Source organism: Apus apus, chromosome 9 (genome assembly GCF_020740795.1).
Source record: "Apus apus isolate bApuApu2 chromosome 9, bApuApu2.pri.cur, whole genome shotgun sequence".
Lineage (NCBI taxonomy): Eukaryota > Metazoa > Chordata > Aves > Apodiformes > Apodidae > Apus > Apus apus.
In genome coordinates this window covers 15,634,722-15,660,046 of record NC_067290.1, presented here as the reverse complement: position 1 = coordinate 15,660,046, position 25,325 = coordinate 15,634,722, and the positions used below count along the sequence as shown (strand labels likewise).

At 38.6% G+C, this 25,325-nt stretch overlaps 1 protein-coding gene across 5 annotated transcripts in view; it reads right to left on the bottom strand.

Moving 5' to 3' along the window:
• Positions 1 to 25,325, bottom strand: part of SLC25A26 (solute carrier family 25 member 26) — an 83,034-nt gene that overhangs the window by 42,741 nt on the left and 14,968 nt on the right. For all 5 annotated transcript variants that reach the window (XM_051627155.1, XM_051627154.1, XM_051627156.1 and 2 more), the window contains exons 4-5: positions 23,119 to 23,223; positions 21,689 to 21,736 (exon numbers count right to left, since the gene is read on the bottom strand). In XM_051627155.1, coding sequence (XP_051483115.1) covers positions 21,689 to 21,736; positions 23,119 to 23,223 — 153 coding nt within the window. The remainder of the gene's footprint in view (positions 1 to 21,688; positions 21,737 to 23,118; positions 23,224 to 25,325) is intronic.

Here is a 25,325-nt window from a genome sequence, read left to right as displayed (position 1 = left end):
TGTTTCCAACATGTTTGTCTAACCTATTAAACAGTCTCTCCTGATGGATGGACTGTACAGATCAGCTCAGATGCTGCTTTGTTGGATAGTTCCCCAGAGCAATGTAAGTCATTACTTCTTCACATTCTCATCACAGGCATAGGAACAGATTTTTCTTTTCTCCTTCACAGAAAATTTTCAATTACTTGTCTTTATTTATCATTTTTCCTCCCTGTAGCTTTTCCAATGCTTTTCCTCTCTTTCATGCACAAGGACATCAGTCTCAAAGACTGCCATAGACAATTCTCACTGTGTATTTTATCAGAAAGCATAACCCAGATTGTTAGCAAAAGCTGGTTAAGTCTAAACTAACAAAACTAGCAAAAGAAAATACAGCGTCACAACAGCCTACGAGTGATTCATCTGACAGTAATAGATTTCTTCCGATTTCAGGCTAGTAGGATGTCACAATCTCCCTTAGTATGCATGGAAGAAGGAAAATCAGAGCTGAACACGTCTAGGTGGGAGAAAAGAACAGAAAACTGGATTTTGAAAATCTGAGAACTTATTGCTCTCTAAAGAAGTAATAATGAAAGAGACAAAATCTTTTCAGAAGCATTTTGTAAAGCTGAGGATACATGGCAAAGGGAGGGATTGTTCTGGACTCTGAAAAGACCACCTGAAGCCAGAATCTATCTATAGCAGTTGTAGTTTTCAAGATGTGTATGCCTAGTGTGACCTTCTATTAAAGAAGCATAAGCCCTTGACATAACTCAGCTAAAACAAGATCACAAAGCAACTTGCTGCACTTTCTCTTAAAAAAAAAACAACAAAAACCCAAAACAAACCTGAAGAACACAACAAAACAAAAACAAACCAACAAAAAAAACAACGAACAGCAGCAGCACAACTAAATACCCAACAATAACACACAGACTTCCCAGAAAAACAACCAGATTCTAGTGAAGCTCAAACCAGAGCTTACTGCTCCAAATCTGCCCTCAATTAAGTATGGAGCCTTCCACCATTCAACAGTTGTTACAAGGTTATAGAGAGAACTTTCATCTAAAATGTCAAATAACCCAAAAGTAATTAACCAGCTCTGACAAACACTGTACTACAAACCTTCGATTTTAATCTTATGCTGGAAACTTCCAGTCAAACATTCTGTATTTTCTCATCTGTCCACATACGCTTGCTATTAAAACCACATGCAGGCACTGAATCATTTTATGGTTCGTTTAGAGACAAACACGCAGAAAATTGTGGGAAACAAGTATAAAACTAAGAGTCTGTGCAAGCCTGTGTAGTGTGAGGCATGTTGTGGTGGCAGAAGCTTGAGCTACAGGGCTGTGTTATTCTGGGGCTCAAAAGTGAACAGGAGAGAAGTCACCATGTAAGTACACTGAATTTCTGAGTAGACTGTTAGCAAAGTCAGCCAGTGTAGCAGTTTCAACCCTCAGCACCTTGCAAAATGCCACATATGTGCCCAACTGTTACTAGTTCACAACAAAAACCCTTAAGTGAGGCAGTAGGATAGTCTTTCATATCTGAAATTGGTCTGGCAATGAGAATTCCCCAACTGCACAGGAAGTTAGGAGCATAACCTCAGACAAAGCACTCAGTCTTTCTAGACCTGACCTGACCCTTTTCTCCTGTGTGTTTCTGAACAGAAACAAAGCTTTTTCCATAAGGAAAATCCATATCTTCGAAGGAAAAAACTTTATAGTGCAATCTAAATATTTATCAAAGATCTACTTGTAACAGCAGGAACTTAGCACAATGAGACAGGTGGGAAGAATAAGAATTTATGGGATGTCTGTAGACACATTAAGTAAGTTCTTCAAAGCACAGGTAACACTCAAATGGAGTTTACAGACACAATTGTTTTAAAATATGCATGGTCTCAATCTATACTCAGTACTTTCTTATATTAAAACATTCAGAAGATCTCTTTATAGGCACTGGTATTCAAAAGGTTTTCTGTTAATCTAAGCACAGGCATTAAGGAACGTTTGGGGTAAAGCACATGCTAAAAAGGGAGGGATGTTCAACTCCACATTCTTTCATCCCACGACAAAAGGTACACCTGCATCCTTGATCAGAAAGGTTATTCAAGCTGTGGCATCTGCACTGTGCCTATGTTCATAATACTTCAGTTTCCAAAACCTGCAAAATGCTTTTGGTCAGGACTTTCTAATGGAGCGGTTTCTTTACTGTCAAAGGACCATTTGATCATTTCTGTTACACAGCAGACTTCTTTTATGTCCTGATTTTTCTCATGGAAAAATACAAGGAGAGAGATGAGGTACTAGTAATTTCCTGTTAATTCAACATGCTTCATCAAGTAAAGAAACCAGGATATCTTCCATCTAGATGCCTGGAAGCAGCCTGACCCTGCAAACATTTCATTCAAGCAGCTCACCCTTAAGAGGAGCTTGGAGAGCAGAACAGCTCTTAGAACACAGAAATGCCAACAGTTCTATTTTATTGTGATTTTTTTTCACTGTACAAAAATACTTCAAAACATGCTTGTACAAAAATCTTTTCCATTCCTGTAATGTGGAATGTTAAGATGTGATTGAAAAGAAAAGCTTCAGGCTCACTAAATGCTATCCAGTTTTACTGTCTCTGATCCAAAATGTGCCTGGGTATCCATTTTCAAATAGAACTAAAACACATTGGGAGCTTTATGCTCTCTGACCTGTTATTAAGCTGCACTATAAATTTAATTACAGCAACACCTCTGACAGAATTAAAAAGTAGTGCTTGTAGTCAGAAGACCACCAATGGTAGAAATAACACTCGTAGGTTTACATAAAACCTGACTACCAGTGCTAAAGCTTAAAAGAAGCCAAGCAGCAGACAACTCAAAAGAAAGATTTCTAAGCAGTTATCGGGTATGTATAGAATTAATTGAAAATAAACCAGCAACAGCAGAACTCCACAGCTGCAAACATACAGGATTTTCAAGTCTGATTCATGCTGGGTAAGGGTCAATACAACACAATGCACATACAACACCATGCAATTCTAGTATCTTGACTTTAAACTCCCTCATCTGCCCTTATAGGCTTTTTCTTTTCTTTCTTTTTTTTTTTTTTTTATTTTGTGCTATTTCAGGAATTCCACTATAATAAACTAAGGAATTCTGCTCATAGAAAGAAAATTCCATAACTAAACTTTCAATTACAGTCTCATATCTACCAGGAAAGTCAAAGTGGTACCTCAGGCCTGTGTCATGATTTGGTTGCTCACAGACTATCCCCAACAACTACTGAAAGGACGTTATGTGCTAATGAAGTTTGAGGACATTTTATCCCAAGAAGTATTCCTCATTTTTAATACATGAGTTCTTTCAGGAGTGCCCTGAACTAAACCTTCAACTTGTTAATCTCCACAGGTATTTGGACTGTAGCCCACATATTTTCAGTGGGTACCTGAGACATGATAAATGACAATATTTGATTAGTACAGTAAAACTCAGTGCCTTTGTCAATTATTAATACCATAACATGGTCCTGATCCAAATTTCACTGACATTGTTGGGCTTTACCTTCCACTAGCTCCAACTACACAATATCTGGATGATAAAATTAAGTGAATCATTTGGATAATAATACTTAATCAGTACTAAGGTTTCGATCTCCATCATATGCTTAAAATCTGGCTCAAAAAAATTACTGTTATTTCACTGCTGTACCAGTAACTAATGGAACACAAGCCATTCAGTGGGATATTTACTGACATCTTATCTCTGCCTGTATGGAGGTACATTTTTAGACTAGTTTGCTATTTAAGCAGTACATGAAATTGCCTTCTTTTCCCCCTCTCTTTAGCTTTTGAACTCATCTTAGGCAAAGAAAACAGCTGGGGGAAAAAGCTCCTAAAACCTCTGTGAACATCTAACAAACATCTCAAATCCACCTCTAAGCATCTCAGTTGAGATCAGAGACTCAATTGGGCAACCCCACTGCTCAGGAAAGGCTGCAGAAGCAGCTGGATAGTTCTCTGTGTGGTTGCTGGCCAGGCAATCAGTGGATATGCACAGGCAGGCAACCAGCACATGGACACCTGGGGAAGTGCCCCAGCATCTCTTATCACCTGCTCAACCAACAGCTCATGCTTGCACGAGGTGGTGGCTTTGAGAACAGGATGCTACTCATGTACTGCACCATGTGCAGAGGTGACTTGGTGAAGGCACAGGGAAGGCAGTATCCATGCAGATAAAATGCCTTGCAGAATTACCTACAGAAAACAGAACCATCCCAAATACAGTAGGAGGAAAACCACAGATGAAACAACAACAAAAACCAAAAAGCCACTGCAGACCTACGTAAATAAATGCTGAAACTGCTTAAACCCCAAGGATTTCTGGTTTGTGGTGCTGGATTAAAGAGGAAACCAAGAGCCTACGAGATTCTGCCTGTATTCTGCTCTCAAAGGAAACATAATGCAGAAAACGAAGACTGGCAGCAGAAAGAAGATCCAGTGTTTGAGGAACTGTGTACAACTATTAAAGCTGAAATGCACTTTAGCGAGGTTCTCCAACACATAGCCTCTGTGGAGAGGCTCTGGAGACCATTTACAGAGCTGTGTCCCAAGCTCAAGGCACCACTTAGTCTTTCTTGGCCACTAAACGTTATTTCTGGCTGTTTAGGATGTGTTCAGAGTCCTTGGTCCTCCTAAGAAGATGGGGAAATCTGTGAGGCCAACAGGCCAGCAGACATCTGAGGAACAGCTGCTGAGAACTTTAGAAGTTCCAGGGACCTTAAAAGTTGATTAAAAATAGAAATAATTTAATCAAGGTCACATTCCTCCTCAGAAAGAAGGAATTCTCTTTAAATACACAGTATTTTGTTACAGTAAAAGTACTCCCTGTGTTGGCAATTCAAGGGCCTTGGGAAAATAAATACTTTTAAGTTGTTCTAGGCCATCCCATTTCAAGATCATAGTTTCCAAGGGGACTGAGAGATCAAACATTAACCTCAGTAAGTGGTCTCATGCTTTAGTGTCGCCCCATAACACAGGCAAGATCTTCCAGCACCTACTTCCCACAAAATTCATACTAGATCCTTGAGTTGGCTTCTTCCTACCAATGTTATCCAGCTCTGCTCCCTTTTTTAATTAAAAATGGAGGGAAATTCCAGAGAAAGGCAATTTAGCAACTGGAATAGTTTCCTTACACACGAGAGACATTTCCAACTCATATACTTAATAATTAAAAGAGCCAGACCAGATTTAAGCACTTACGCAGCCTTATTTGTTTCTGAAGTACTAAGCTCCTTCTCCACTGTTAGTGGGAGCTCTGTACATGTGGTAGTTTTTGGGAGAGCATGAAGGTACAAAGAAATTACAGGAGAGAGGACACCTTCTTTTTGGGACCTTTATCCTTACACAGGATACCTGTGGCCTCAGACAGCTAATTCCTGAACTGTCAAGAAAACCATGCTTTTGCATTCCCTTCTTTATGTTCCCTTCCGTTGAAATAAATTAACAAAAGAGGTTAAGTTTGTCAAACCACAAATATTCCTATGCTTAGCTTCAAGTCATCATCCTTTGTGGTCTGAAAATGTTTAAAAGGACACAGAACTAAGGATGAGCTGGACAAAATGAGGAAAGGTACTTTTAGTCACTGTAAGCACAGAACACAACTGGATGGATTGAATTTTCCTGGCATTAGCTGCAATAAATACATCCCAGGGCATGAGGGGTGACAGAGCAGTGGAACAAAGAGATATTCTTGACTGATTTTGAAGGTTTTGTTTGTGCCCAATGGCTTAAGAAATTTGTTCATCCTCCCTTGAAGACTACATTTGTAATGCTGTATGTACCATTGCCGGGATGAGTCAGAGGTTAAGTTACTGGCCGGATAAATTCCAAAAGTGCAATTTATGTTCACCTGACCTATGGATCTGTGCAACATATTGAGTTGATATTAGAGTAAAACAAAGGACTTAAGATCTTTTGCATCTTGCTTTTCACCACTCTGAACATGGCATGGCCCCATAGCATATTGGGCAGAATTGTCTGCACATGGTTTGCCAACCTCAAACATTTACTTTTAACTATTTCTTCCTCACACAAATTGTTGTTTTCCCTTATTTATTCTCTCAAAGGCATCTGAAATACCTAAGCAAGGTGAGTTTCCTCTCAGTCACCATGCACAGAGACTATGAAAGTTCATCAGCCTCTTAAATCATAAAACTATACTGCGTTCTTTAAATGCCCTCCTAAAAATCTGGATCAAGCATCAACAATCATGAAAAAAGACTCTAAAAAGTACAGGAATGACAACAAACACATCAGAGCTCTCTGATTGCCTGGTGTTTGAAAACTCACCATAGCATCCAGTTCACTTCTCAAACATTTTTTCCATGGTTGTTAGATGTATACACACTTATGTTTTTTAAAAGCAGCTCATATTTTGCATATTCACATCAGTCTGAAAGATGTGGATCATGAAAAGCCCAGTGAGAAGACACAGTAACATCCAAGTTTATCCAAAGAACTTTATCCACCATGCACATTCACATTATCTCTCAACAGAGCGTATGACATGTATCATAACATCAAGGAAGGGAATGCTTCAGTGATTTATAGAGGCACTGTGAGCTTTATTCTTCTTCCAGTCAATGACAGTTGAGGCCAGAAGTGCCTGACCTGCCACAGAAATTTCTGGGCTTAGTTTCTAATTGCATTCTTTCAGAAACTACATGTTCTGAAAATAATGGTTAGTCCCGTTAAATATTGAGAATAATAATCTCTCAACTATCTAAAATTCAAAATGAACAGATTAAACAGACATCCAGGCTTAGAACCAAAGTGAAAAAACAACACGGAGCATTGGTGACAGAGCTATGAATCCAAAACAAAATTCCTACTCAATACTCTCAGTGCCTGCTCAAAAAAAACATGCGTGTATTTCAGAGCATTAGAAAGGGTAAATAAATTGAGAAGAAAAAATAAATAAATAAAAGATGCATAAAATATAATCTTGCAGCTTACAGTTTTGATACAAATATTAGAGGCAACTGAAAGAGTAATAACATTCTTCAGAATCTAATTCTACCAAATCCCATAAGTTTCACATATTAATTCAGAAAACAAATCCTGCTGAAATTCAGTTCCAAAGCCCTCACAGAGGCAACCCTTTTATTTTCTCAAAGCAGCCCTCATTGTACTTCTGCTCTCCATCATACTCTCTTAGCCAGTTCCAAGGCCAGTGAGCTCATCTCTTCCAGCTGGTCAAGCCAGAATCTTCAGCTTGAACAAACAGACAAGCCAAATAAAAATTAAGAAGCTCAACAATACAAACTACAAATTAAAGCTAAAGAGGAAAATTCCACTAAATAATTTATCTTAGAAAATGTACAGTCTATCAAAACTTCCAAAGAATTGAAAATACAAAGATAGATGGTCCCTGCAGTAGTGTACTCTCTTAATTTTTAAAAGCTGGTACAGAAACCAACGACCTTTAGAACTGCTAAGACAAAAACACCACAGTGAAAGCATCCACAATCCTTTATCATATTGAAAATTTCATGTGCTACCCATTTCCTTTCTGCAGGGCATTCCCTTTGCAAAACACAAGGCCTTACAGCCAGCCAGCGCACAAAGAACCCTCACGTGTCCATGAGCAACTGCACTGCTCCCAAAGGGAAATAAATGGAGATAAGAAAGCACAAAATCACAGCTGAAAATTCACAGGTTTTGACCAAGTCAGGAATTAAACACAAGACCTTGCACAACACTAAGAACGCAAATTCCTTTCACTGCACCTCAGTGTTCTGACTGTTCCCACCCCTCAGGTTTTGCTTGTCCTGTGCTGCTGTCTTCTTTTTTTCTAACAGCTCCAGGTGAATTTTTATGTGAACCCTTTCTCTCATATCACACTGTATCAACATACCTCAGGGTTCTTTGGTTGTGTACAGCTTTTTCCACCCCCACCATGGAAGTGAAATCCTCTTCCAAGCACAGGAGGTGTGGGATTAAATTATTTCAAAGCTGCAAAGAATTCTCATGGTGTGAATTTTCTTTCTGAACCAACTTTCTCTGCTCATAGCTTTGTTAGCTATTCTTCTGGTTAATACTTTTCAGACAACAAACTGCAATGTTTGTTTCAGCAAAGGTGAGGGACCACCAGGCAGTCACCCTGGAGGAGCTTCTGCCACACAGGTCTGAGAAGCACATAGTCTTGAGTTATGCTCCAACTTGTTGACCCACAATTCTGCCAGGAGAGGAAAACACTGATGGGAGCAAGATTTGGCCCACAAAGATTATGAGTTTATCTGCATTTTGCAAGGCAGGATATAAAAACAAATAAGGGTGCTCCAGAGGGAGTCTTGAACAGAAAGATAAATAGGAAATAAGGAGGAAGGATCATTTGTTTTCCCAGATAATAAATATATGTTACCCCAAAAAAAGTATCATTGGTGCAACAAATCTGATCTGTGTGCATCCATTAGAAAAGGTTAATGTAAAAATTTGGGATTTGAGTACCTGCTTCTACAGTCATTTTTGTTGGGGGTGCTGGTAAGAACAAGGACTCACTATAGGGAGACTGAATGCTTGCTTGCCTTTGAACAGCTGCCAGCTGTGAGCCTGAGACACAGCAGGACTCTTCTCCTACCTCCTGACTTCCCCAAGGATTTCACATCTAGCCCCAAGGAGAGGCAAGATAGTGGACTGAGCATGGGCCTTACCCCATTCGGCAAAGTCTTACTTGTCTCATTTGCCACCCACAGAAATAAACATTCCAAGTGTGAAGTAGGTGGCATCAAGGGACTACAACAAAAAAGCGACAGGGCTGCTGAGAGAAGCAGCTTGTTTTGCAGCAGAGTTAAGCTTATGGATTTTTGTTGGTGCAGATGGAGGATTGCAGTTAATTTTCACTGAGAACAAAACTTTTATTAAGGGGTTGCATAGGAGATGAACTGTATCTCAGTAGACCCCAAAGGACTCTGAAAACAACACTTAAGTGCTTGTGTAGAACTCAGGTAATTACACTAACTATGCAGCAGAAATAAAACAAAAACATTGCAGGACTGCTGAATGGTGAACTTTGCTGATCAAAACACTGGAAGTTAAAGTAGCAGCAATGGAGTTACCCAGCTGGAAAGCTGATGGTAATACACCAAGAACCCATAATTCCTCACATTCCTATGCTACCAAAAAAATCATACAGCACTTCCATAACTAACTGATAAGCCCAAATGTAGGGTATTTAACCAAATATTAAAAGGTAATGTTGCTTATTGAACTAGGTCAGCACCTGTGTGTATCTTTTAGCAGTAACAAAAGGAGGCTGGCTGGTTATCTCCAGCTACTGTCTGCTAGATGGCACATCACAGTTCAAACCACCAAAGTTCAGAACTAGAAAAAAGGCTGCCATATGCAAACTAGAGGAGGGAAAGGAGTTACTGAAGTAAGTTACTACATGGTGCAGTGAAAATAAATCTTTGCTTCATTTGTTTCACACTGCTGAAAGAGTAAAGGAATACACTCGTTGCCATCAGGGTGCAGAGGATCTGCTCTACAGGAGGTGTTTGCTCATCTTCATGAAGCATCTACTGCTGTAGTCTGGGGTGCACATTAAGAGAAACATTTCATTCTTCGTTTTTTCAGAAGCCACAAAAGAGCTATCTTCAGTAGCTCTATGAAAACTCATAACATGAATAACTTTATTAATCTGATTCAAAACTGTAACTAGAAGTGAAGTCTGTATGTAAAAGCAAAAGTCATGAATGCATTTGATGTATTTTAAGTAAGGCACTGAACTGCAGTTGTTATTTACAGATCAAAGAAGCTCCATCGGTGTCCTGAAACAATCTAAGTGAGAAATGCCAAAATCTGATTTCACCCATGTCCATATGTTGCTTTGAACTTGTAATTCACAGAATTGGTCACTATATTGAACTAATTATCAAGCTTAACGCTTGCCAATTTTGATGGCTGTGCTCCCTTATAAAAAAGTCAGGTTTGAAGGGAAACAGAATGATATATTGGAAGACATGCAGCCTTTATTGAAATCTGGGGAGGGAAAGCAATGAATATACAAAAAAATATCCCCTCCCTCCAGAAACCAAACATTTATTTTTCTAAATGGTTGCTGACACAGATTAGAAAAATAGTTTGCATTAAGCAATACATGTAAAAATAAACTGGTTAATTTCTCCTCCCCTATAGGAAAAGTTTTTTTGCAACAGTTAAGTGGAAAATACCTATGCTATCTAAAAATCTAATGAGGACATCTATTGTAAATGAAAGTAAAATTAAAACCATTTCACAGTACAGCTCAATATATAAGTTAAAATACTAATAACAGTTAAAAAGAAACACTCAAAAGTATTTCTGCAAGCAGGTATATATGCAAAGTGTGTTCTCACATCAGTAAAGACTTTAAAAATTACTTTTTTTGTCTATTAGTTACAGTGGTTGGAAATGACCACAAACATTGGTTTGCCAAATAAGTGATTTCAAGAATTAAAGCTTAAGCTATAATTAAAAAGCAATCTATGGCAAATAGGTTATTACCAGTATTTAGCAGCTAATTTGTTAGTTAATGCCTTAACAAAGCTCTTCTTTGGTTGCAGTGGAGGGAAGAACAACTTCAAGAGGATTATTTGCTATTAAGACTTGTAGCCAATGGCTGAGAATGCTGATGTGCTCCTGCAATTACAAATGCATGGCAGCCACCAAGAAAGCTAGATGGAGTCAGCCTGTACCACAGCCAGCAATTCACACAAGCAGGGTCAAAGCCTGGCCTCCAAATTTTAAGGAGAATTCAGAGAGTAGCCTCACAAATGTGAGTGTTCACTAATTACTAATGCGGTGCAAGATGAATGTTCCTTCATGCTCATTACACATTTTATTATCACTCACATCAATGTGGGGTTTTTCCCCCCGATATTCTTTAATTCCATTTCTGAATGAGCACTCACATAACTGCTGGAGTGTCTGGATAGCATTTTTCATCAAGATAATGTCATACTTCATTTGTTTTTTTCCTCCTGACAAAAGTGACAACACAACATTTTCTGTCAAGTTTTATATGATGTTTAAGTCACATTACCAGAAGTAAACATAACAGTAACTGACAAATATATTTCATGTACTGACAGGTTATAATCGACTCAAAGCTACCATCACTTGCTTATATCTCTTACCAGTTACTATCCTGCTCATCAGGGCATGGAATAACACACTTCACTAACCCCAGACTTAACTTCAGCCACAGAAAACAACCTACAAACTTCTAGGTAACAAGACAGAAGGGAAAAAAATCCAAACTCACCCCTATCTATGAATTGCTTTCCCTGCCAAAACTCTTCAGACTCTAATTAGTATATCTCAATTGCAGAGCAAAAGTTGTGAATAAAAATACATGTAACAATAAAATGGAACCTAAGGCATACTTTCTATGTAAAGATTGTTTTGGGTAGCTGTAGCCCAGTTGACACAGCACATCAGGAAGCCTTCAGCTGCAGAGCAAAGCAAAGGGGCCCATTAATCACATTCATCAAGATTGTCTACCCTGGCTTTCATGCAGTCAGGAGAAATGTGCTATTCTACTTCAGAAACAAGGAGCAAGGCTAAAACAAACTGACCTAACTACATGGGTCATTTCCAGAAATAGAAAGTATACTAGCAACACAGCTGTACAGGCCAGAAGGCAAAATACTGGAAGGGTTGGAGAAAAAGGGGAAAAATCCACTCAAAACTTGAGATGTGTAGCCAATGGCAAAATTATACCAGGCCAAATTTTGGTTTAATTGGCATTCAGTACACTTAGTCAGCAAAACAAGATTCAGCTAAAGTACCTCATGGTCTAATACTTCAGGACACTCCCAAGATGTTCTTGCACTTTAGGATTTCATATCATAAAAGAAAATTAATATAACCTCCCACTGAGGCATGAACATTATTTATTCTGATCTGTATGGATACTTCTTTATGTGGTCTTCTCTTTGTATGTTAAGAGGCTGTAGGCTGCCAAATGCAAACAGAAAATACAATGTACTAGCTCCTCTCCCATGAAAAACAGGGGTAGTATCATGGCTTACATTTCTCTCTTTTTGGGGGGGTTTTGTCTGAAAGAGCACTGAGAGGCTTCAGTTTACTCATGACAGAAATTCATCCATATCACATACTGTGCATCACTAGCAGCCATTAAAGGGGAATGATTCAAGCCTGGGATAGCCAGATCTGGCAGAGTGACCCAGGCACTGCTGTATCTGCAGCATGAGGCCAGAGCATTTGGGCAAAGCTCTATTGTAGAAAGCAAGAACTCATTTTCACATTCAACCAGCATAAAACTTTGCAAAACTTACACTTTATTGGCTTCTACAAAATGAACAGAAAAGTAAAATTGAGATAAGAGCCTGATTTAATAACACTATTTCCATCTGAAATATACACACCAGGCCTGCTTTGCCTACATTTCTATAAAAATAATTAATACCGTATTATCACCCACCTCTCCTATTCCATCTCCCACATGGATTTCTAACTACATACACAATTACATGAGATTCTCAAATTAAGGTCCCCACTACATGGGGATTATCCCAAAATTTGTCTTATTGTATTTTTCTTAAAAACAGATAAGATAAAGCAATGCAGAATCATGGCAAAAAACTGACACTAGAATTAAGTTTAGAACAGCTGATTGTGTAACTTGTGAAGTCTCAGCATAGACCCCATAATGTGTCATGGTCACACAACCTCCTTTCTCTTCATGATCACACAGGCACTATTCCACTGGGCAAGAACACATGGGGAATGCTACAGACCTTAATCAATTAATATTAAATGAAAACTCAGACAATGTTAAATAGGAATCCATAAAGTCATTCCCAAACTAAATCTCCCCCAGCTTACTCACACAAGTTAGTCCCAGGAAACTCAATGGAACTAGTCCCCAAAGTCAAACAATGAATAATTTTTCAAATTTTCTGTTTCCTTTGAAACAGAGTTGAAAGGCAGGATTAAAGCAAAGTCAATTCCAAGATCCACAGGTCATCCTAAGATTAGATCCATGCAACAGGCATTTACTTGGGCTGGCACTGCAGCAATTGCAAGCACTGTGTGCCCTCTACTGTAAGACAGTTTGTAGGACTGAAGTCAATATGCCCACAGCACAGAAGAAACAGGTCACTGTGCTCCAATTTTACTTTTTTAATAGAAAAATTCACTTAACTAGCCACAAAGTTTACAATAAGGATTGATTGCTATTGCACTCCCAAGATTCCCCTTTAAACAAGCTAGGAGAGTTGCTTCATCTATTTTATTAGCTAAAGCCAGCCACAAATCTGGACCTGAAAATATTCTGAAGCAAAGTATTACTTTTGGTATTTTCTTTTTTGAGGTCACTTCTCCTACACTCAAAACAGTAGAATCAATTTTTATTTCTTTCAAGATGATCATAAGCTAGTCTTTCAAAAAAATTGAAGCATGATTTGTATTAAGCACTTGGAAGACCTGTTCTTGCAGCAGATTCTCTTAAGTTCCTCTCTAGCTGCACTTCCAAACATGGTTTTCACCTGTGATCAATTGCATGAACTCTGCCACAGATGTGGCTTCTTTTTCACACCTTCACCATAACTTTTAGGTTTCAGATTCAAATTTTCAGTTTCACATTTCTCAGTAGATGCATAGTACTTATTTATAAATACCTATTATATGCAAACAAGTAACAGAGCAACTATTATATATGTAAATATATATGCATGTGTATTAAAAAAATCTAGTGACATGTCAGGGTTGGGTAGAATTATTTATGGTGAAATGAAGGCATGGTTTCAGCAGTAGTAGCCCAAATGAAAATCAATTTCTTCTCTTGTACATGCTTTAACTATATCCCTCCAATTCTGCTGTTGTACCTACAGATGAAAGATCATGATCACTACTGTCTGAAAATCTGCATAAATGGCAATTCAAGTAGTAAGGCTCCCACCAGAGCCAGCAGCACTGACAAGCACATTATTAGGGATAAATGCAGATGTGAAGAACAAACTACAGAATATTAAAACATCTTTCTGAAAACATCACCTTTCTAATAACAGTGAGATGACAGCCAGCATTCTATTTGTGTCTGGAGACTCACAAGTGCTGAAGGCTCTCAGTCACTGCCAAGCTCAAGGGCAAGCAGAAAGCAAAGAGCCTGGACTCCTGGTCCCATGCTAGCCCTGCTCTCCAGAATTCTCACTATGCCTTCAGGTCCAGAAGAGCATCTTCTCTTGACCAGAACAGACACTGGAGTCTTTGTGTTAAAGCAGGACTGCTAGTTGAGATATCATAAAGCATTTTGGGAAAAACTTTTTGATTTTTGATCGCTGACTATTTTAACTGCACTTGTTTTTTTGCAGATGTAGATAAAGGAGGTAATGGCAGCCCAAGTATGAAAACCAGTTAACGGCTATTAATACAGACAGCAATATGAATCTGCCTGGGAAAGTCCTCCCCTGTAAAAGCAGTGCAAGTTTCATCCTTGAAAGACAGTCTTGTATTTTTAGAAAATTGCTAAATTACTTGTTGCTCCAGATCAATCACACATCTATGAGACTAGCTACTTCAGAGAGTGCAAGACCTTTGACAAAGTATTATTAAAAACAATACCGTATCTTAAACATACATGCATCAATATGCTCTTTGTACAGATTTTATATAAACATACACCACGCATCTTATGGTTGGAGAACACAGCTTCTGCAGAGATATACAGAAATTGCTTCACCCACACATGCAACGTGGGCTTCACCAGATACAGCCCAGCAACCCTTCAGCCATTGGCAGGATTACTCTACAACTTAATAAAACAGGAAAACTTGTCTCCCACTGAGAACTACAGAAAGAATTTAGACAAAATACAGTTGCCCATAGGAGAATGCAGCTGTGGAATTAAACCTAAAAGCCATCACTCAGCCAAAAATGCCAGATTTTTTCATTTTTTGCTTTTAAGCAGCCACAAGTGTTAATGCCAGCCACATATTACAGAAGTGGGCACAACGGCATAATCCCATTAGACATCTAGTGGCTCCCCCTGACTTCAGTGTCATGCTCTCAGGCTACAGAACTACTCAAGCTTCAAAGTTATTCCATAAACTCCAAGGATACTTAGTGGGGAAGAAGAATTGTTTCCCACATCTTAGAAAGCTTTAAAGATGTATGATAGTGTCATTGTATGAGTAACATCTTTGTTAAAAATATCCCTTATTATCACTTAATTGCTACTTACTACTTTTACTATTTTAAGCCTTTTCTCCTTCTTTTACTATGAGGACTCTACCTCTTGTCTGTCCTCCCTTTTGTTACAGTCCCACCTTCTCATTGGGGTAAGGGATGCATTTTGTGTGCTCTCCTTCAGGAAGAATTTTCAACTCCTTCTTAATCTCTTGTTACAGAAAAAAGTGGGGAAATAGAGCAGAGAAAACTGATATTCTCCACTGGAGGAAGCATGTGGGATGTGCTCTTCAAACCATTATGAAACAAAAATCAAAAGCAACCAATGTAAGGAATAAATTTTTTAGGTTAAAATAAAATTTAAAACAAACATAGAAACTAAAACATTTCTTCCACAGCATAAAGAAAATTAGAACAAAGTTAAGCATTTTCTTCTTCCCAACAAGTTCTTGCCCCACAGTGTTGCTAATGACCCACAAACCACATTCCTATACCATGAATACTGCAGAAAACATCACTTGCAAAAACACTTGAGTAAGCTGCTTGGAGAATGTGTGGAAATAGTACCTCTGTTTCAAGCCTGCAGTAGAATACTTCTCCTGCAAGACTCTGCTTGCATATACATTCATTTGGAAAGAATCTGCATTATCACATAAGCCATTTTTAGTGAACATAGCTTTTAAAATATTTGTTTGTTCAAAGATTGTAGATGCAAGGCTGTAGTTTTCAAAATACAGAAACTCTGCATTTGTGAAATTCTTTTCACCTGAAGACATCCACTGGTGTCAGATGAAACAACTGTATGCTCCTTTGGAAAACTGCTAATCAATGGCAGCAGGATGGTTGCATTCTGCTTCTAACCAGTATATATAGAAACTGCACCTCACCTGAGAGGGGGCATGCAACAGGAAAATCTTAAGTCATTACCAATGCTTGACACAAAAAACCCGCAAACTTTTCAACAAGGGATTTGCTTTATGTCTGTCCACCCCAGGAAGTTTGTCATTCGGGCATATCTGGTAAATTAGAAAAAGCAGGGTTATTTTGTGGTCTGTAGAAGTAATTTGTAAGTGCTTTTTGAGCCCTCCATTTTCATTTCCAAAACCTATTTGTAGGGAGAAGCAGCATAACCTACAAAAGTGAAGGACAGTTATTCCTTTTGTCTATTTATCAGCGTTTCAGGTCATGAGTTCAGATGTGCCTGAGCCCTTACCCCACAGCACAGCGTTGTCTCCCTTATATACCTTCCAAAATGAAAATCCCTTGAATATAGATACCTAGAAGGATACAAGTATACCAGACAACTAATAAAACTCCAGTGACAGGCTTTCCAAAGTAGGCTGAGGGAAGAGTTGGGATTTGTTTTTCACCTTTCCTCTCATTAATCATGTCACACAACTTCGGCGTGATTTTCCACATGGCAGAGACCAGCTGGTTAATTCATTTTACAGTTCCCATCCTATTCATGGAACTGTTGTTTTTCTATATGGAAACAGCCAAGCCAAAGAAGTGCTGGTTGCTCAGTAAAAGTAAAAAAGTTACAAATCCTGCCTGGCAAATCCTTGGTTAAAACTAACATATCTAAAATGACAAAATAAAATAAAGCCAGCTCAGTTTTCCAGAAGACAACAAAAGACAGTTACTGCACATATTTCATTAAGGCGGATGTTTATTTTTCCAAATATTGTATTAAGATAGTGTCCATTTGCCTATTTCTATCAGCATCTGCTCTGTAACAGACAATAATACAAGATCAAAGCTTTAATTGTGCAAGTAAAAGAATGTATTAATAACATTCTTTCTGTCCTACAGCAACAAGAGATAAACTTTAAAAAAAACCTCTAACAGCTAGGAGGACAGGATATTTATATAAAAGATGTCCTAACAAAAGAAAAGCACGCAAAACTACCTCTAGTGGATAAACAAACTACGCTCCCTGTTTGCAGACTATTCCCCATTGAGCTCAGCCCTTGGAGATCCCCTCCCTCCCTCAGTCAACAGTGTTTTAACATATGTCAGCTGAGTTTCACATTTTTATACAAACCCTTCTCGGCATCCTTTGTTCACTGACCTTTTAAATTTAGGAAATCGCAACAGGTGTGCCTTTAAGCCCTATTTCTCTGTCAGTTAGCTTTAGATCCTCTCCCTCAGCTACTCAGTCATTTATGGTGGGATGAGTTGGTGTTTTTTCTGCTAGCTCCTTCATCTGCATAGGGCTGCACCGCATAGCCTCCATATCCATCCTTTCCAAACACACATTCTAACAGGATGCTTGTTCTGCTGCATATATAAATATATTTTTATATATATAAAACAGTTCCTCCTCCTCAGATGTTCTTGGCTTTCTGAGATTGGGAAAAAGCCTGAATTTGTTGTCCATTTGTCACACTGCTGCCACTCAATGCAACATACTTCGACCTAGCTGTCCTCTTCCTCCTCTTCCCCAAAATGAAATAATCTCTCCCTCTCAAGACAGCTCTTTATCCACTTTGAGCTCTGACTTGTATACACTAAAAACCCCAAACAAAACAAGAAAAAAAAAACACAACTGTACTAATTTTTTAAAAACAGGACTCCTAGGAGTGATGACTAGGCTATCTCACTGTAAGATCCACAGCATGCTGTACAAGAGTGGGTTCAGATTTACCAGCAGTTTTCCTTCAAATTCAGAGCCCTAAGATAAATTCTGAAACAACACTGTAAAGCATCATTGCCACCTCTACCTGAACAGAGGCCACCATGCAGGGAGCCTGAACTGTCTCTGAAATGTCTACAAGACAATACACAGGACAACAAGCTTACCAAGAGCTACCTGCACCGCAGAAAGACTGACATTTGAAAGTGATTCTCAATCTCTTTTTAACTAACCTGTGAATTACATAGAGACAGTAGTCCTTCATCGACTGTGTCTTTAAAGAAGAGCTTAATATTCATTTTAGCTCCTTTTGAATCTACTTCTGGACTAGGGCCCAGTCCATCTGCAATATTTTTAAAAGTTACAAGTTTGATTAAGAACACAGAACACCCACCCAGTTCTTCCAAACTACAGTAACTCATGACAGACAGGACAGTTAAGCATAGCACAGCTTGTACAACGCTGCCACCTGCACACAGACACGGTGAAGTAACTCACTGTACAGGGAGTTACTGTGCTCAGAGAACTTCCTTTTCTTTTGTGTTGTCCCCTCATTCATAATAAAGTCCTTTAAGACATGTGCTAGAGTCCTGTAACATTAATGGAAGTGGAAAACCTCCAATGGGAACTCAGTGGTTTCTCGCTTTTTCCCATGAACTGAACTTTATGGAATTCTAACAGATGTTCTACTTGGTCATAGCTAATAAAGTGAATTATGCTGAAATTAAAAAACTGGCTCCATTTGCTTATATAAGATCTCAGCAGTAGAACCACATTCCCATTAAGAAATTCTACAGGATTCACAGTGGATTTATACTGCCTTGTTTTATACTGCCTTGTTAGAAGATGGCTGGATATGTTACAAACAAATTTCTCTGTTGTGGAAAATAGGAATAAAAATTTACCTGTTAATTTACTGCTTTTAGTAGCATGATCCAATTTCCACACCCGTGCATACTGGTACACAACCACAGGAAAGGACAATTCTCATTTGAATTTGCTTTGGAAATGACATCATGGGAATTCCACATTGTTCCACAGCCTCCGATTTCTGCCATTTATTCAGTCTCATTCAGCAACCTAATAACCATACTCCCACTTTGTGCTTTACCATGAAAGCTTTCCTCTGGGAGCACGGATGCCTCTTTCAGGCTGCTGTTGCCAAAAGAATGGCTCACTGTACCTCATTTCCCTTTTCATTTTAGGACTAGTTCAGCGTAACTAACAAAGGAAGATGTAAAGACCAAAATGTAATGGAGATGTGAAGGAAGAGGCATCAAAAAAGAAGGTGAAAAAGTCATAGCCAAAACTTCCAAACATTGAGGTTCACTCAAAAAAGCATTCCAAAAGCATGACATTTAGCCCTCTTCCTTCTCTTCTAATATGCATCTGTACAGAAAGTACTCTGATGAGAGATAAAGGGGGTAAGTGAAAGAATGAGAATCAAAAATGAAGGATGTAACCACCAGTTTGCATTAGCACAGAAGCAGCACAGCAGCTAACACAAATTACATGGGGCAGAAAAGTCTGTTTTGAAAAGATCTACTACACCATAGGAAAAAGATTAACATTGCACTCCCTTACAGTCTCATTTTCACTTAAGTCCAAGCAATTGACAAGAAGATCTGTCCAGACGCTGAAGTCTGCTTTATGTAATAGTTAAATTTAAACCCACTGCAACAATCAAAATCAATCTTTCTTAAATTCTGGCTCAACAATTTTGCCAGTGCAAGAATATAATCTGATAAGCATCAATATTCTCAGCCCCTGCTATTGCACTGAAGCCCTTCTATCCAAAAATCCCACTACATTGTAACTAAACAAAGGATTTTGTGTAAGTAAAGAAGCAAAGCATGGAAACAAACTCTGTAAGTACAAAATTCAGCTGGAATTAGATACCAGTCAATACATGCTATGCAGCTACCTGGATGTGTCTAATGAACTAATATGGATTTTTATCTGAAAATAAAGACTTTGCCTGAAGGAAGGAGCGTATTTAAAGAGATGGAAAAATACCAAGATTAAGTGTCAGGCTAAATGTCCCAGTTGAAGGTTCAATATACAGTTCCTACTTGAGAGCACACTGCTTTGCCATATTTAGTGTCAGAAAATGTAACAGCTTTAAAAGTGTTAAATTCAAAGACTTTTTTTTAAACATCACCTATGATTTGTTTCATTTTGAAGAGAAAGCATATTTCATTTGGTAATAATTTATTTTTCATTCTATTGGACAGATTCTCCCAAAAAGTAATACTTCAACTGAAATCAGTTCTGAAGGATCTTTTATGAATATACATAATGGAAAGGACCCCCATTAAATTTCCAACAAAGTGCTGCCATTTTGAGTAAACAAAGTTATCTCAGCAGAGTCACACACTGGGCCATTAATATAGTCTGCAAATTAATTGCCACACTGACATATGTCAAAACAAATTTTAAGGAGAATAGCACCCAGTAGTAAGCATGTTTTATCTACCTGTTAGTATGCAAAATCTGTATTCAATGGAATTTAAATTTATTCATTTATTCAGAACCCCTCAGAGAAATTAAAATGATTCGTTGGCCTTTTTTTGCCCATCTCCAAATGAAAACTGAACAAATAACCTGTTTAGTGAGCCAGAAAATAAGTACAGGACAAAGCTATGGTGGGGATTATGTTTCAGAAAAGCAGGTGTCATCTCTACACAAATAACTATTTTTTTAAACACTCAAACCTGCTAAAATAGATAGCAGTGCATTGTCATTCATCAGCACTTTAAGAAACACTAGATTTGGTATTTCTTATTTCAGATAATATCCATCTCGGTTCCCTATTGTAACAAGACCTGGCTGATATAACTGTCCTAAAAACAGTTTTCAGCGTGAAAAAAAGATTTTTAAAAGGAGAGCTAGTGGATGAAGGCTTAAAGTGTTGTAACTGGCTTTATTATCAGTGGCAGCACATCCAGTTCTGATGCTGCTTAAAAAACAAAAGAAGTAAAGATCCAAACCTAGTTTACTCAGTTGAGTTACATAAGCAGAGGACAAACACATCACACAGACCACACTTATTAAAGAACCCTCCTAGACAATAGCTTTTATGCTTTCATAGGAACTGAACCTCATCTTTTTGAGATACTCATGCTGCATCTTCTACTTTGTCAAAAGACCTCCTGAGATTTGATTCTGAAATGGTTTTAGATTGAAAGTTCATCAGTATGTTTTTCTACTTTAGCTCATACAGCATATAAAACACTTCCATAGCACTCATCCTGTAATTCACAGTACATTTATGAAGGATTTTTAATTTAGGAATTCTTTTCTGCCAAGCAGGCCAAAACATTTTCAGCTCCATTTTTTCCCCAACAGTGAAGTACTTCTGATTTAAAGTAACGCCATATCACATCCACAGACTAGGTGACTAAAAGCATTTCTTTCACACATTTAAAAAAGAGCAGAATCTTCCCTATATACAGATGACAGATAATCTCTTGGCATCTGCTGAGAAGCATATTTAAAGAAAGCCTAAATCTGTCTGTGCCAAACTTGGACTGATGCCACCAGTTCACCATTGGCATGCATAATTCACATGATGCAATCACAAGACTCGAGGAAGTTTCCAGTTCTTTATTTTACGGTTTTCATCATGCTAGCAAATACATTTCCACCCTTCTATGGGTTAGTAGTGACAGACCTGAGATACAGGACGGTAGATGACTTTTCGCGTGTATCACAGGTTCTTAGTGCACATTATCAGTATTCTATTTAAACTACAGACTAGTAATTTATCTAGACTAGGATTTAGAGCTTATTGTTAGAGCAATTGATCTCAGTTGTACTATCTATTGTTAGAAAACAGTGAGGCAAAGCAGTCTATTTTTTTTAATAAAAAGAGAAAGACAAGTGTTTTACCTCTCTTAATACTGTGCTTTTATAACCCCGATAAAGTCCTTGGATACCCTGTAAACCAATAAAAGAGAGCATCAGCTATAGGGAATTAGTTTGCCAAAGACCACAATTTACTGGTGATTGAGGCAAGCATTACAGCCTTCCCGAGTGTCAGGCCTGAACTGCTTGCAAATTGACTATATTGATTATAACACTGTACACAGTATTCCATGATTTACAATGCCAGAGGGTTTTATGTTCGTTTAAAAGATCATTTAACCACTGTTCAGAATAATCAGTTAACAAAGAAAATGCACCTTACACTTAAAAAGAGCAAGAAGGCACAGAAACATTACTTCAAACTCTGCTTGCCCAATATTTTGGTCTAGAAGCACACACTACCCCATCAATATTTGAAACTACTACTCTTCCATTTGAATAGCCCATGCAAAACACATGCAATGACAGCTTCTTTGCCCACATTCTTAGCCTTGATTCAGAGCTTTCATTAAGATCAGTATTTTGTATTTTTAACTAGCTGGTAACATTGAAAATTTAAAACATGAATTTTGTATGCACTTCAATATCTTCTAGGACAGTTATTTCTGCTGTTTGGCTAATCTCATGGTTCTCTGGCCAGCTACAAAAAGGAAAAAACATGGTTTTGAGAGAACCAGCTTTTAGAGCAGAAAGACCAAACCACAGAAAGAAGTCCCAGGGACCTTCTTGCGCAGGGTTATCACAATAGTTTTAATTTACAAGCAAATAAAAATCAGTTGGATCATTTGAGGGTCATATTTGTGTCGTCTTTCTCCTGGCTTTCACACACAGAAATGTGTATAATATTTTTCCCCACAGTATTTTTCGAAAGCCACTTTCTCTTATGGAATACAACTGGAAAAATACCCCTTGTGAGACTCGGTAAAAACAGTGGGGAACAGGTTTTTACAGGAAGTAACTAACTTCTGAAAGCCCTTATTTTTCAGAAGTTACTGATGCTGGATGAACATTTATTTCCAGAGCTCCTAGAAAGCCTCCCTGAAATAGTGTTTTTAGGACATCCTCTCCAAAGCCTTCTTCAAGAACTGGGAATCATTCAGCAAGCTCTGCTTACGTAGAGTATGTCCTGTTGTCTCAGACAAGGACTATTTGCATAAATACAAGCAGAGCTTTGGAAACCAGAAAGCTAAATCTGTTTTTTAAATGTAGGTACCCCATATAAGCAGAGAAAGAAAAAGAGCTTAGAGTATGGATCTAAGTGCATGCACATGGGGGAGGTGAAGGTTTCGTTTCCTTAAATATAACATGTCAAGCTGTTTTACTGACACAGAAGAATACAAGGGGAAGTGCTGAGAGAGCACAGAACTGGAATAAGGTTGCAGGAATGCTTCTCTACATGTGTGCACTGAATGGAAAGAATGAATCAACTTCTTGAAATTTTGCTCTGAACTCACCTCATGATACAAGGTGTGGGACAGAATCTGGAGCGTGGTTGAGGATGGAGAAACCTGGGCCCTTTGCTTGATAACCTCAGATGGAACCCGTATGAGGCATGCAACCTGCAAAAAGAACCACATGTTCAAAGAGCAATTCCATTTGCTGCCTTACTCTTCCATATAGCAGGCACATTTGGAGACTGTTCCAAGTACAGAAACAAGGAAATATTTTGTAATTATGCAAGCTGAACTTAAAAGCTTTTACGTAGTTGCTCTGAGAGCTGTGTATTTTCTGAACACAAAATTGTACTAATAGAAAAGGCCATCCTGTCTTTTGGAAGCCACCAGAATTCACCCCGTACACTTTCACAGAGCTAAACTGGAGAGTCAGGGCTTGAAGAAATACTTTTTCCTAGGTAATTCCTTCGTACCCTCTAGTAACTGACAGCAAGAGATGCTCGGGCTAGCTCTAGCTGGCACTAAACTTCAGGTAGGAGATAAGATTATGTGCACATAATTTTGAGGAATAAGGATCCTGAAGTGCAGGAGAGTTACAAGACTCTCATCTCTCTAGAAAATGCCTGTTTATCAGCACATAAACTTGTGAGAAGAGTTTGTCTTCACTAGGCCCCAGAGATACTTAAAGCAGTACTGGAACTGGTAGCAACACACCACAGACAACAGGCCCTTCCCACATTTTTAGCCTCAGTCCCACCCTGTACCAGGCTCAGGAGCACAGTGATGAACCTGGTCCCTCAACATAAAGGTGATCACTGAGTACTTCAAGTCAAGAGCTATCCAGGTGAAAGCTGTCCATCTGAAGTGGCAAACCAAGCAGCTAACCCACATGTGCCAAAGAAAGTTCCAGAATTCACTGCCAGATTGCACAAAGACAGTAACTGCAGTAGTCATCTGTGGGTAACAGTACAAACTTTAATTCCATTTTCACAGAGACCAAGGGGAAGCCCGTTATGTTACATTCCTACAAGTATACCAGACAACAATATCCAAGTCATTACAAACAGATCTAACTCCATATGCTCTTCAATTCTCAGGGTCAAAAATAACAAGTGACCCCAATCTGTCAAGAAAATAAGAACTGTCAAGTTTTTTGATAGTTCAGCATAAATATTTATAGAACTTCATGCTTCATAACACTCCATGTCCTTATATTAGCTTTTTATTCCTTAAAAATATGGAGGCAGGAGGAAAGCTTTAAAAAGGCTTGGATGAAAACAATCTAGTCAATCAAGACCAGACAAAGAGCACAGCATGGCTTCCTGACATCTGGGGTGCTGCAGTTTTGGCAGCAGAAGGGTGGCTACAAAGTAATGTCTCCATTTCCCCAGGACTACTTGGGGTGCATTTCATTCCAAATTAACTTTGATGTTTCTCCCATTTGAATTTGCACTTACAAGGGAATCTGTGGCTGCACAAGAACAAAAACAGTGATTACATTGTGCTGTTATGAAAGGAAATAAAGGCTTGTGACACCCGGCCTGCGCTGTCAGATCAACTCCACGGGGCACTTCGGGTGCTAAAAAAGCTGTGAGCTCCAACTGCCAACATCAGACCAAACAGTGACATTTTCACTGCGCACCTGAATCTACAATGTGTTACCTTTTTTGTTCCTACATGTGTATCTTACTATCAATAACAATTCGAGCAGTCTTTTGATGTCAAACACAGTTCCCTAAATGGAAGTATACAAGATTAAGCTCACACCTGCCTTAGTCCACAAGGTTTAAAATAAATTACAACCTGGGACAGATGGGTGCAGAAAATTCGCAAATCTATTGCACTCAGATCTCAGTCACTACAGCACCCTCCAGGTAACACTGCTAAAATTAAAAGAACAACACACATCTCCATGGTTTGCTCTCTTAACTAAATACATTCAAGCAGCACCAGCTTGACACAGCACCAAGAGAATTCATACCAAAATTTCCAGATATTTGATAGCTCTAAGCAAATTACACAAGCAGGGGGGAAAGATGTAACTGTGTGGCTGCTCTGCAGTAACAGTCTACCTATATGCTTTTAACTGCAGCAGCTAGCAGGTAAATAGACACAGAAGACAGACAATGTGACCTCACACAGTGGAAGCCCATTTACCTCCCTAATCACCAAGAACCCAGGAAGAAATTGCTTCTTAATCTCTGGGCTGTTTACAGAGATGCAGTCTGTTGCTTGCCAGAGGAGGGCACAATACAGCCTGCCAAACT